The 14,735-nt window shown below is 35.4% G+C and overlaps 1 protein-coding gene across 1 annotated transcript in view; it reads right to left on the bottom strand.

The window, feature by feature from the left end:
- Nucleotides 1–14,735, bottom strand: part of FIG4 (FIG4 phosphoinositide 5-phosphatase) — a 63,010-nt gene that overhangs the window by 2,913 nt on the left and 45,362 nt on the right. Inside the window, exons 21-22 of the mRNA XM_074150623.1 lie at nt 14,043–14,125; nt 9,853–9,942 (exon numbers count right to left, since the gene is read on the bottom strand). Of these exons, the coding sequence (XP_074006724.1) occupies nt 9,853–9,942; nt 14,043–14,125 (173 nt within the window). The remainder of the gene's footprint in view (nt 1–9,852; nt 9,943–14,042; nt 14,126–14,735) is intronic.

Below are 14,735 nucleotides of genomic sequence, written 5' to 3'. Positions count from 1 at the left end.
TTCTTGGAGTGCATGACTAAAAGACAAATTTCTAAAAGGGAATATAAATTGCAACATGGGACATTCTGATTAGGTACAAGGGAACTTTTTTCCACTGTGAGGGTGGTTTAACACGGGAATGGGTTGCTCAGAGAGGCTGTGGAACCTCCTTCCTTAAGGATAATCAAAACACAAGGGTACGTAGCCCAGAGCAACCTCATCTGATTTGGTGCTCCTCTGAGCAGGGGACTGGATCAGATGACCTCCATGGTCCTTTCCAGTTTATAATATTCTATGATTCTAAGCCAAACACTTCAGTAGTAACATCTTCTCCACAATCCACTGCAAGGCAGCAACAAAACTGTTTATACACAATACATAATAAATTAATAAACACTAAAAGTATTGTGTAGTAAATCACTTTCATTTTAAAGCAGTTTAGCTATTGTGGAAGCTGTACTCAGAAATATACTATGTACATTTCCCAGCAGTATTTTAGTAATTTATTTATAAAATACTCCCAGAGCTGAAAAGTCTAGGTGTTCAACCTGTGTAATAGCAGATCAGTTGGATTCCACAACAGAACACTCCATGACTAACACATTGCCATCTGAAGGTAACCTATGCATTAACTGTTTGATTTAGACGAAAACGAAGTTTGAAATGAAGACCAAAGAAAAATGGTCTGACAGAACTATGATTATCTAGAACAGTGGATGCAATGCACCTATAAATGCTAAACAGGAGAAATAAATTCCTTCTCAATTATGAAAAAAAGTGACATACGTGTTTTAAAGAATTCTCTAAATCATCAGTTTCATACATTTTTAGCTGCTATTTTAGCTGGAAAAGCTAATTTACTTTCTAGCTATCTACTAAAATACTACTGCTTATAAATACTCTATGTAAACAAAGCTGCCCAAGTATTCAGGGCAACACAAAGATTTCAATTCCAGAGACTCACTTTCCTACTACCACATACACTGAACACTTCTCTAAATCAGATCTTTCCTTCTAGGTTGAACCAAAATGTCATGGGGCCAATTAGCCTGTCTCATGGAGTAGCTACCAGCAATTTTTGAGGACAGATTATTAAAACAGAACAGGTACTTAACTATCCCTTCTCCGGTGTATCCTCCTGTATTTCAGCAACGAGGATTTAAGATCTACCTCAGGCAAAATTTGAAACTAGACTACTGTTTCAGGAAAAGTCATTTCCATAGGTTTTCACCATTTTTTCTAGGATCTGATACTTACAGAATCCTGTGGGAATAAGTTCCAATACTTGTGTCTGATGTGACATTTCTTTCATTTGTTATCATGGGACTTGGTTCCCTGTAATTCTTACATTGGGAGAAATGGTGAACAGTCATTCTCTGTTTGCCTCCTCCACATCACTATCATACAACCAAGCATATTTCATCTCTCCTCATACACTAGTTATTTTTTTTTATTAACCTTGTCACCTTCCCATTTATGCAGAGAACCAAGGTCTCCTCCATCCTCTTAGATAATGCAGTGAGGACCAAAACTGCATTTAATACTTCGGATTATTTTTTTTTTAAACCAACTTTTCATTTGTCATCTACTCTTTTAGCTACTGAAGACAAATTTTCTAAATACTTTACATAATAGCATATTGGAATAGTAGCCAGTGCCAGTGGCTGAAAAACAGTCAGAATGCTATTGTTAAATATTGTATGAGCATATGCATGTATATTTGGGCTCAAAACTTCTCAGGTAAGAAATTACAGCAGCAACTTACTCTCAAAGCTTGCTATTTCCAAAAGCAATCATCGACCAGCCCAAATGCAATGAAGATTCATAGACAGATACCAGCATCGTTGCCATATTCCACAGAAGCCACAGTCATGACTCACTGTCTGGGTGCTCTTCAAGAGACAAGAAGTTATTTTTGCGTGTATAATCTCCTCTTTTAAAGGGAAAAAACAAGGAATGATGCCTTTGAAGAACTGGAACACTCAAATGTGGCAGAGACCTTCTCTAAAGGAAATGCAGTAATAATCTTCTAGCTACATTATGAGCATAAACTAATGTTTGTCACTGTTTCTAAACCAGGATCTCTATTAAAACTGCCAAAACCCTTGCTCCCTTATTTTGCAGCCTTTATTTTATTAAAATATGTTGGATTTTGGATGTTTCATCACATGATTTATTAGTCTTATAAAATGACTGCAATGTGTTATGTAATGTAGTATGCCTAATATTTCACTACAACAGGAATATGGTATAGGTAGTAAAAAGATTTCCATATTAAAGTCATTTTTCAATTTCATACTTAAATTTGTATTTTTCCATTTTACATAGCAATAAATTCAGTCGATTATACTTTGACTGCAATGATAGAATTACTTATACAGGTATATTATTGAATTTGAGAAAATAAAAATCACTGGTCACCCACAGAGTTTGACTGCATACTTAAAATCAAGTTACATTTTACCAGGATATACACAGAATTTGCTAGGTTATGTCATAGAAACATTTGGCCATTCTAGAATTAGAGAAAAAAGTAAAGCTAAAGAGTTTTCAAAAAGGTGAAGCCTTACGGCATAGAATACATTTTTAATTTTCCTTATTTTAGATTGTATGACAATTCCTGTTTAGGCTTCTTAGTCTTAGAATTCTGTGGCACGACAGTAGAATGTAAACAAATACTAAAAAATGTAAGCAAGTTACCTGCCTGTATGATTAGGATAAAATTTCCAAAATAGTTACCATTTTTATGCTTTTCTTAAACACCACAAAACTCTTATTTCAAAAGAGTTGAAGCTCTTCTGAAGAGTTCAACCCCTGCTATTATGCTGTCATCAAATCACTGTTCTATTTTAGTTTTTGTTGGTATGAAAAATACTACGGAAATTCTATCAGAGTTAACCTTTTCTTCCTGTTTTTTTTCTTTCCCCAACAGACTGATAGTTTCTTCTTATTATCACTATCATATTCTAGTTCATTATAAAACATTAAGCTGGGTGTTTTCAGAACTGGTCCTGATCATTAGTCTATCTAAATTTGTATCTGGATGTTTTAAAAGTAGGTTGCTTTTCAAAGCACCCACAGCTTCTGCGGATACCTATTTATCCAGTTTAAAGCATGCAAGCTGAGACTCTAGCAATGGTATTTGACACCAGCGCACTGTACTAACTTACCAATGTCACTAACACCAAAAGATGTCACTTACTCAAATGTAGCTGGCCTGCCTATTCCACTAGCAAGTGAACAATTAAGTTAAAAAAAACAAAACAAAGCCATAACACTAATTTGATGCCTTCTCTATTTATTGATTTGTTTCTAAAGACATGACATTTCTAAAGCACTAATGAGTCAAAAGTAATTTCCGTAGGCACAATGGAAACTGGACAGCAAAGTGTATTTTGTTTTGAGCATTTAGTAACTAAATCTCAATTTTCCACCTACTTGCTTCCACATGATAAAAATACATTGAAAGAACCGCATGTTCATGCATGCCAATTTTGATTAATAACCCTGTATTAAGCTGTAACTATTTGTAGAGTGCTTGTATTATCCAGTCATTTAATTAAAGTCATTTCTCTAACACTATTCATGTAAAATTCTAACCACTTAATAAGTTTAGTACCTTATAATAGAGTCATGAAAGACAGCACATTATTTATGACTTGGCTATCAGATCTCCCTAGAGACCTGTAGCTCTATGGCCTCCCAATGAAAATTACATAGATAGGAACACAAACACCGTGTCATGAAGGACAGCACCCTTGACATGCAAAGTACAGTTATTTTCATCCCACTTGTGAACAGGCTTCACGGCATTGTGGTTTCACCAAAAGTGTCATTCTCTCTACAGTAAAAGATGATACAGCTAAAATCTTCAATTACAACAAAGATGTTCCATACTTTAAAGGAAAAGTGCATGCTTAGGTCTCAGAAATACAGCAGTCACTAGAAAGCCACCACATTTGTTTCAACATCGATTAGTTCTCCTCAGGTCTCTAAAGTATATCTAAAGGAGACAAAATGTACTCTGTTGCCTTGTTTCAAACCTAAGCAAATATATCTGACCTACTAAACAATGACAAATCCAGAGTTTTTGTTTGGGTCCTCCCCTGGCCCCCCCCCCCCCCCGCAATGATACCCCTTTAAATTGCTTGCTATGCTCTTGAAAGAGCCTTCAACAGAATTTCCCTTCTGTATCTTACAGAGCCGACCAGCAGCAAAACCTGGACTCCATCCAGGTCCCACAACAATCACCTGAAAACTCTAATGGCATGTACCGTTTCAAAGGTTAGAGAAAGAAGAGACTCTCTTTACACAGGTATACGCCTAAATGAGCATTTTACAATCCAAATTGGAAGCTGCTTCTCTACAGAGCAGACAGAAGGAATATGAGAGAAGTCAGAACATCTGATACCGAAAGGTGATCTCTGAGGAAAGATAAGTCTTAAGTAGGGATAATTTACACTGACCACAAACTAATTCAAAATTTAAAGATCGAACACAGAAAGGAACCCAGGGGTAGTACAGGACTAAAGAAAACAAGTATCAAAAGAGCTCACAAAAAAACCCCAACCAAACCCAAACCAAAAAGAAAGAGGAATATTGTGTTTCTTTTTGGAAAGGAAAAGCTCAGACTTGCTTTTTCAAACAGGATTACTTGAGGAAGACAGATACCTTAAACTGATGAACAGAAATTTATCACTTCACAGAGAAGACAAAGGGACAGGTTGAAGAAGGCTCCTGAGAATTCTCAATAACAATTCTAAAAGTAGATGAGCTAAAGTGGCATACAGTTTAGTACTTTGTTTTTTGCTAGAGACTCCTAATACTACAAAATCCCAAATTCAATAAAAAACCGTAATATACAATGTAGAAATAACTAGGTTTCCTTTCATATTTCACAGGAATTTGTTATGGTCACATTTTTAGAGGATATGATTTCAATGCTGCTGACATTAGGATCAAAATGAGACTTCATAGGCAATAGTGAGAAACACCAGTCCACTAACCCCAAATTAAAATAAAAAAAAAAGTTTCAAGCCACAGAACTTCTGAAGCATTTTAACAGTGATCACTATAGTAAAAGATGCAATAGCTCTTTATTTAAAATTTGGAAAAAGGCAAATTTAATAACAAAACAGAATATATTTTGGCACATTAAAAAAAAGAATCTAAGACTAGTTATAAAATTCAAAATGCTTTTGCTAGTCTTGTGAGACTACTGCGTTATCATTTTAATACATGACACATAGAAATGCTAAACCAGATGGACAGCAGATACAGACAAATTAAATTTTTATGTGTCGCAGTGACAACAAGGCCCCGTCAAGTCAGAATTGTACTGAACTATTGTTTTATAGCTCAAAGGATTTTTTCATGTTAAAAAAAAGCCCTTGGGTTTTCAGAGAAGATGGCTAAGTTTCATCACAATTCACATATCATTCTGAAGGTATGCATGCCACTGTTCCAGGCTTTTTTTTTTTTTTTTTTTTTTTTAACATCAATGGACGGTATGAAATTTGACATGTAGACTTTTGTTTGGGATTCAGTGTAGATAGGGAGGAAATGTGGAGGACCCAGAGATCAAGTGTGAACATTCAGGTAATTAAAAATGTATTTAGGGTTTTTAATTTGAAACTTGATTTTAAATTTTAAATTTTTAATTTTGAAATCAATAAATGGAAATTATGATCTAAATCAGTATGAGGCAGATGAATGCTAACAGTTTTATTGTTAAAATAATATTGAGCATCTCAGCTGACAACTCGACCAAAAATGCTAGGCACATAAGCTTTTTCACCTGAAAAGCTCAGAGCTCCATATTGACAGACCAGATGAACGGGAAAAAGATAATTCTTCCTACATACATGGGGATCTGAAGCACAAATAGTTTAAACCATTTTCCCAAGATCCCTGGAAAAAGTGCATTCTCTGACCCCTGATTTATCAAAGGGTGCTATGCAAGATGACTGAGCCAATCTAACAAGTTGCCACCAACCACATAAAGTTCTGCTGTGTTTGACCTTGTGGCTCTGCCTCTTCTATGCTGGCCCTGGTGATAACTGGGACCTTCGCTGGTCTAAATAATCCTATTAATCTACCAGGAAACTATTGGCTTTTTTTTGCTGAATTAGTTTGCTGCAGATTGATGAGCTGAACTGATTTATGGAGCACTGTAACAAGTAGCAAAGCTTGCACAAGTAACTGAAAAAGTACGTGATAAGGAAAGGGAAAGAGCAGGACCTCCCCCTTTTGGTGGCAATGAGCTGTTCAGAATTGGCTCAGTTCTTTTGTTAATTCTCCCATCAAGTCCAGTCATGCTGTTACTTAAACCGTAATACCAAACCATTTCACCTGGCAAACTTCAGTAAAGCGTTTTATAAACCATCACAACATGGACTTACTTATTTCCTTCAGTCCCCAGCCAGCTCTTTTCTGGAGAGCCCTGTAGCTCTCATCATACTATTGCTTTTCCCCAGACCATCCTCAAAAAGTATTCTTTTTGAGATGTGTGACTAAAAACGAACAGAGCATTCAAGTCCAAAATGACAAAATGATTCCTTTTACGTGGTGTTGATTCCTGATACTCTTTTGTCTTTTCCAGCCAAACTGAGGTACCAAGTACTTTCAGGGAAAGTGCCCACAATGACTTTAAAACCACTTCCCCAGAATACAAAATGACGATAGTCTCAATAACGGTCAGCTTAGTCAAGCGATTTTGCATGAGACAAGCACATAGACAGTGCTAAAGCCACTCAGAATCCCAATGGAGGACAATCTTTCATCTTCAGAGAGGAGACAAAATCCAGGTAATTTATAAACAGCTCTCATCCAGAAGTGCTGCAGTGAATCAAAACCCTGAATTCCCTGTTTGGGAGGGAATTAAATTTCTCATAGTCCCAGATGAAAGAAGTACATTTGTAAAGTGATCGAGAGTGTGGTTTTCCTACAGTATTATTTATACCACACCACAATCAGTACTACGAACTAGGAACAGGTGCACTGTGTCAGCTCAGCACAACAGTAATTATACCACAGTACTCAAAGTCTCTATGCACATACATGATAATACATTGTACTAAAAGTAGTCAAGCTCTGTTCAGCTCTACTTCGCTCTAACTAAAATTCTACTTTTTTTCCTTCACAGAATTTCTATGAACAAAGAGGAACTTCAATATCCTTCCACATTCTAAACTCCTCTTCAGTATTATTTCACTGTATTCCTGTACTCCCTGTTCAAGTATCCATTTTTTGCTTCTAATCTATACTTATAGTTTCTAAATTTAAGCCAGAAGCTTCTCTTCAGTATTTCTACAATGCATATTTGAGTTCATAAATATCACTGAAGTGACATTGTAAAGATAAGAAATATTTCTTTTGGTATTGGCTTTATATATTTGATGGCCACAAGGCTTAAGGTTGTGGGGATTTTTTTAAGATCAAAAAAGGATATTAAAGAAAAAAAAGATTTTCTTTAGGAGTGTGGAAATGACAGCAACTGACCTAAGCCTAAATTATATCTCACTGCTGATGAAAAACCAAAGTTTTAGTTTGAGTACTTCATTTTACTATGAAAAGGACTGGGGTTTAATTGCATTTGTATCTAGAAGGAACTACTGGAGAAACAAATTTGCCAGATTTGTTTCAAATTAAAATGTACCTACCATCAAATTAATAAAAGTTACCATAAATTTTCAATTTCTTCAAGTGCTCCTTGAGAAATAAGGAAATACACAGTCCCACAAGTGCAAGATGTGCCTCAGCTGCTGTTACTGAAAACCCTCTCCCTGGACCTAATCTTGAGTATAGTATGTTCATGCTCTTTTATCTCTAAAAAGTTTGTGTATTCTCCAAGAAATTCCTGATTCAGAGCAGCAATTCAAACTCCATAAGAGAAAGCTTCCTTGTTTCAGAACTGAACACCATGCCTTTAAAGAACGGCTACATTTATGAGTTTTCTTGAAAGAACAACCTGTCATTGTCCAAACAGTATTAAAACGTTTTTTAAAAGTTGCAGAACAAAAGCTGAAGAAATTTTTAAGCTGTATAAAGATAACCTGTCTCCTCTCAGATCTGCACAGAAGAGCATGTTTGGTAGAACTGGCAGAGAAAGGTGATCTACATGGCTTCAAGAGGAGCAGTGACAGGAGGCACAGATCCGTGTGCTCTATGACTTTTACTCTTCTGCTATTCAGAAACACATGGAAATTACACTTGGGAAAGGAGAAAAATGAACATCTGACTACCCAAAACTCACCAGAATTACGTGTATAGACTCTCTTTAATGTGTTCATTTCACAGCAGCATAGCATGGGGAATAATTTAATTTAAGGGGGCAAGAAAGGAACAATTATCTCCTACACTGTCAAACATGCTGGGAGATTTTTGCAATTACAAAAAAGGAATTGCCTTTGTTCATAGCAAAAGTATTCCTGTTATTATAAAATAATTTCTTAACAACCATTTCCCTTCAAAACATTCAGGGTTTTTCCTTCATATTTAAAAACAGTTTTACAGTTTGCCAACCTAATTTACTATTTTAATACCCATCAGATATATTTTATTATAAAACTACAGGCACATTTACCTACAAAGTATAAGCTTATTAATGATATGCATCTATTGTCACTCTAACATTAGAATTATTTGTCAGATTAACAGAAAATTACTCCATTCACAACAGAATACACAGAAGTTATTCCGCATGGCAGATGTCCCTGGGGAGCAATCCTCCTACCATCCTACCACAATTGGCTTGGCTGAATATGGCTCCCATACTAATCTTTTTAGGATTAAAGTATTCAAGAAGGGTTTCCTTGACAAGAAGCATTCAGAACTTGATCTTCCCTTACAACCTGCCATCACCTACTTACCTGTTTGGAACAAGATGCAAAAATTACCTATTGTAATGAATAAACCGTTTAAAAAACGGCCTCCTCAGCTTAAAATATCACTGACAAATGCATAAAACCAGTACGTAACAAAGACCAGACAACCAAAAAAACCCAAGGAGATACTTCAGAGGAAAATGTAGCAGACTTTAATTGTCAAAATAATATCTATGCAAGATGCTCTTTTCTTCAGTTAAAACACTCTGCATACTGATTAAAGCTAGCCTAGATCCTCTGACTTCAGTAACCCAATGGGCATCAAGTGCACAAAACAAAGCAGGAATCAATTCCCACTTGATCCTACTTCTCCCCAACACTCACCAAAAAAAAAAAAAAAAAAAAAAAGGCCATTTGACCTCTCCCAACACCTCCCAACTCCTCAAATGTTCATTAAAACAAATACAGTTCACTTGTAGCCTTCTCAGAACAACTAAATTCAGGTAACTGCACACTAAAGACTGAATTGCAACTTTGAATGTTTTTTTTAAGGAAGAATACACAAGTGAACCAATCCCTTTCAAACTACCTCTTTCAAAAATAAACACGGCAAGGAGAGTCTGCCTTTTAAACTCAGTAGTTTGCCTTTTAAACTTCCACACTTTGCATTGTGGTAACTCAGGATTGTTAAGAATTTGGAATACAAAAATCTTGGCACTACAAAAAACAAAAAAACCCAAACACACCAAAACAAACAAACAAAACCAACCACCAAAACCACAAACAAAAAACAACCAAGCAAAAAACCCAAAAAAATCCCCCTGGCCTCCCCAAACCCTAATAAAAAAAACACACAAAAACCCCCACTTTTAAGTTACAAGGGAGAAGTAGGAACACAATTCTTCATGCTATGCATTGAATCTCTTTATGCAGTAAAAGCAACAGAAGTATGACTCTCAAACCATTTAACATAAATTTACCTGAGGATTTTTCAGGTCTAATTAGCAAGCAAAAACAGGCTAAAGGGAAAAAGCAGAGGAATACTTACAAGTTTATAACCCTATCCAAGTGGTGTTTTGAGCAAAATTGCTGGCTGCTCTTGTCTTGTTTATGTTGACTCTGTCCCAGCTGAACAAACCTGTGAAAAGCAGTAGATAGAAGGATAAGTCAAAGGAATAAAATAACTGTCCCCAAAAAATTTAGTAAATGAAAGAAAATGACACCAAAAAATCAGACTTTAAGTCATGTTCTGTAAGTCACTGATCACGAGAGGACTTTCTAAAACTTTACAGTGGGTGCACGTCAGAACTCAGCAGCTCCTTTTAGCATGAAAAAAATCTGTCTATTAATTGAAGTCACCTAGTATGTCATGGGATAGAAATAGGCCTCCACTCCTATGAAACAGGCAGTCCGCAACAGTCAACTTCCTATGTCTTTTCCGAAGCAATCAGTGAGATGAATAGACTATGGGAACAGCAGAAGAAACAGAAATTCTCTCAAGTATCAGATTTAATTCAAGCTAGTTTATTCAACTCAAATGTTCTTAGTCCAGACCTCCTATTTACAAGTAAAACCTTTTGGGAGAATTCCCCATCTCCAAATATTTGCTGGAAGACACTGAAGATGGAAAATACTGTTATGGCTTTTTTTTCTTGGCAATGAATTTGAGCTAAATTAAAATCACTAAATTAATCGCTAATCTTGTTCACTCAAAGAGAAAAAGTCAGAGAGTTTCAAATACATGTATATGTAGTTATCTCAAACTCAATTTGTTCACTCTCCAACACATCCGTACTACTGAAAACAGAAGTAAGCGTTAGTTGTGATTTAATACTTTAATTTTCTGAGGCAGAGGTTTTTTCCTAATAGTTAGCTTCCATTTAGCTTAAAAATAGTCTTATTTGTATATTTCAGAAATATTTACTACATTTTAACAGGGGACAACTAACAGTGCAAAAGCAATCACATGGAAGAGTGTACAGAAGACAAAGGAACAATACATTCCTAAACAACTTATTGTGGCTTTTCTTTCTGCTCCATTCAGATTCTATACTGTAGAAACAAAAGCCCCAGAAACACGCGATATCGCTTTGGATGCTGAAGGAATAAATACTTACATTTCTAAATAAGAGAATTATAAGTGGAAATGAAGATAATTAAGATATTCTAGAGCAGGAGCTTGGTTTCAAAGCAAGCTTAAAAAAAACAAAAGCAAACTAAAGGTGTGTTTCTATTAATTGCTTCAAATTGTCCAATATTCTGAAACAAACAAGGCCTAAATTAACACAAGCAAGTTACCCAACATCAATAGGATACCATGCACAGTTGATCTGCAGTATACATCTTCAAATTATTTGAGGAACCTCCTGTCCTTTCCAATCTCAACCAAACTGTGCTTCTGTGATTTCTATTTTGACGAGAATTAACACAAGTTATCTCAGCAATCAGTGAACATGGGCTGAACAGATTCAAGTTGCTTTTCATTTGCATATAGACTTAACATAGATCAGTTGATGTAAAGTAACTTAACCTGAGGTATTTTAAATCTGCGAGTGCCTGATGCTAATAAAGAAAATATACATAACATGTCCAATGATGTCAAGTAGAGTCATGATTTTACATCTCCATTTCCCTTATTACAATAATAGAAAAAGACTTGAAGTGAGAACTGTAATCATACTGTGAAATAAATTGCTGCTGTTCTCAAACGATGTACATTGTAATAAAGGATGTCAGTAAAATCTATACTTTCCAAATAAATCAGGACATCAGACCATAAATAGCACTACGTCTTCCTAGCTAAAAGAGGTAAGGAATTTGTAATTGTTATATTTTTAAAACCTGCGTTGCTTGAGGGAAATGAAATAAATGCAAGCTTTTTTTTTTTGTCTTGAAAAGTATGTGCATAGGGAGCTTCAAAGCCCCCATGGAGTTTACAGTGTTACTGCAACAATAGACTGAATGTTAGCGAAGCCTAAGAAATTATAAAATGGGAAATAGTTCCAATTCTGGATGTTATCACAGAGTTGCTCATCTGCACAAAGTAACTTGCAGTAGACACCAGCTCACACTGGGCCATTTCCAGAACAACAATAACTATCCAGTGTACCAAAGAGTAATTGTCAAATTGGCATCCATTTTGTAGTAGTTAACATAAAAAACCAAAGTTAGAGGCACAGGTGAAGTTAAAGATTTCAGAAATAATGAGAAACATCCTCCCTTCAACCCTTTTCAAGTGTACTATCTTCAAATTACTCAGCATGTAGGAAATTGGTAGAAATGGGAATTTCAAAGAACCACAGAGTGCAAGAGAAGTAGCTATGCCTAAAGAAAAATTAACAGGAAAAACCTTTTAAATAAAAAGAAAAAAATTAATGCTTTGAGAGGATTAACGAACTAAGTCAGGATTAATCATCACATATCACCAAATGAGAATGTATCACAGTGAATTAAAACTTCCCTCACACATTGAAGAGGTTTCAAATATAACTGCTATTACACATTAGAAAATAAAAAAAAAAAATACACACAAGCCCATTTCAATGCATGCCTCCCAGGTATTCACTTCAACATATACACAGTATTTTTCTGAGTGTAGTTTTATTACACCCCTTTTCTCAAACTCCATTAATTCTACATTCTAAGCAGGTGTTTGAAACATTGGTTTATTACACTAATGTAATTGATTCGCGCTCCTGGTGTCTTGCATAAGCAGTTGCTCTCTCAGCAACAGCATTATAAGTCTTTAGAACTAAGAGGGTCTTCGATTTGTATCTAAATTTCTCCAACTGATCTCCAGTACTGAATTCCCATTGTTCTGACTAGGTTTTGAAGAAAAAGATTGCAGTTTAGGAAAGAATCTCCTCCACCAGGGAACTAAGAAACTTTTCAGTTCGGTTCTAGTTCATCTATAACTGAAATTATTCCAGTTCAGGTTTAGTTTGAGTTAAGAAATTAATTTGAACGTTTTGAAACTTTGTGATTTCAGAAAAAAAGTTTGGAACCAGTTTCTTTTTGGCTCCAGTGTTATTCTGTGGTATTGAGGAGAGAATCCGAGAACAGCAGCGTTAAGTGCACATTTTTTTAACAACGGCAACACACAGCCACTGCTCTGTGTGGGGTTACGGCAATTCAGAAACAGCATTCCTGATACAATGGAGTCACTGCCTTGCGTTGGAGAAGCACAGTATTAAGAGCTGATTGCTCTTGGAGAGCTGGCAGTTCGTGGCTCCTGTGGAGTGGTGACACCTGTCTTGTACAGGATAAAGACCAAGTTATCCTTGAATAAAAGCAGAAGGTTTTGTGTAGTGGGAACTGGGCAGCATGATGCTGTTCAACATGCGGCACGGAAGAGAAGGTTATTACACACGCTACGCTTAGTGCTGTGCATACGTATACACACACGCGTAAACCCACAAACTACGTATATTTGCAGGTCATTATTTCATGAAACTCTGATAATGGCAAGGGCGAACCTCACTTCTCCCTCTCCCGAAACTTACAGTACAAATACGTGTCACTTCGATATCCCTGCCTCTACAGCAACAGTTATTCTGACCTCTTTTCTCAACTCTTCTTCTCACAGCCTATACCAGACTTAGCAATGGTCTCAAGGTCTCCCTATAAAATCCACAATTTTTTATTTCAATCTCAAAAGGCCAAGATGTTTCAAGAAAAAGGCTGAATATATTCAGAAAAATAATTTTCCTTGAACACCAAAAGTAACACAACTGTTTAAATTTGAGTAAAAGGCAATAATTAACACATATCTCCACAAATAAGACCATGTTAAAGAAAGACTTAACTGCTGTTATTTTGTATACATTTTTATAGAAGAGGCTATTTCACTTATGACTGATTTGAATTAGCATAATTCAATGTTTGAAAAATGCAAAAAAATCACAGACTACATCATTTAGAACCATGGAACCCCTCCAAATATGGAGCTTGCTTATTAATTTCTAGGACTATATTAAGGGATAAGTATTTCTACCGAAGTATCTTTAATTCAATTTAAGTTCCAAATTGTGCATCCAGAGACATCTGCATAACTTCCACTCAAATCAGAATTGACACAGACATTGAAAGCAGTTTGATTTAAAAAAAAAGTAGCATATATATCCAAATATCTCTAAGATTTATAATTTAAATAAGTTTAATCGAAGGCAGCACTTTGACAAGCTGTATTTAACTAGCTCCAATTATCTTTTACTGATTACCACTGGAAATTTATCTCACCTAGTGTATATTGCGAGATCATCTTCTGAAGGAACATCTGAAAGATTGACTCCATACACATCTTTTGTTGATTGCACTACATTCTGGAACATAAGAAGAAAGATTCAGACTGAGGATACAGTAACAACATCCAATGAAAAGTTTTATTTCAAGCAAGGAATTCTTTCTAAACTTGAAAATAATTTCCAAAGTGCAAAGGCAAAACTAACCAAGTTTCTCATATACATAGTAATCTTAGCTTGCGCATGTTTTTCTTCTTTTTAAATAAAAATCATTTATTAAAAATATTGTTCAAGATATTCTTCAAGTTCAACAAGTAAAGGATTCTTGAAAGATAACATCAGATAAACCAGCATATTAGGAGAGTAAATTATATTTATAGGACATATAAGTATTAAATTCTGCTCTGTGTTGAAATTTAATATAGAATAAATCCCATTTGTCAGAACATGCTCCCACATTTGCTTTCACATTTCCTGCTGTCAATTCTGAAATAATTACAAACTTCACGTTGAATAAAACTATTTTTATTTTATACATTACACAATCATGTCAGTCAACTGTAACAAGGAGGCAATGCACATGCAATACTTCACTAACGATGTCTAATGATTCAGTGTTAAACTGAGGGGGTTTACTGACAGGACACGTGTGACTGCAAGTAAGTCAACTATAAAAATAATCTTCTTTTAG

This window comes from Numenius arquata, chromosome 7 (genome assembly GCF_964106895.1).
Source record: "Numenius arquata chromosome 7, bNumArq3.hap1.1, whole genome shotgun sequence".
Taxonomy (NCBI): Eukaryota; Metazoa; Chordata; class Aves; order Charadriiformes; family Scolopacidae; genus Numenius; species Numenius arquata.
Note: the sequence above shows the minus strand (reverse complement) of the source record. Positions and strands in the feature narration are given on the sequence as shown.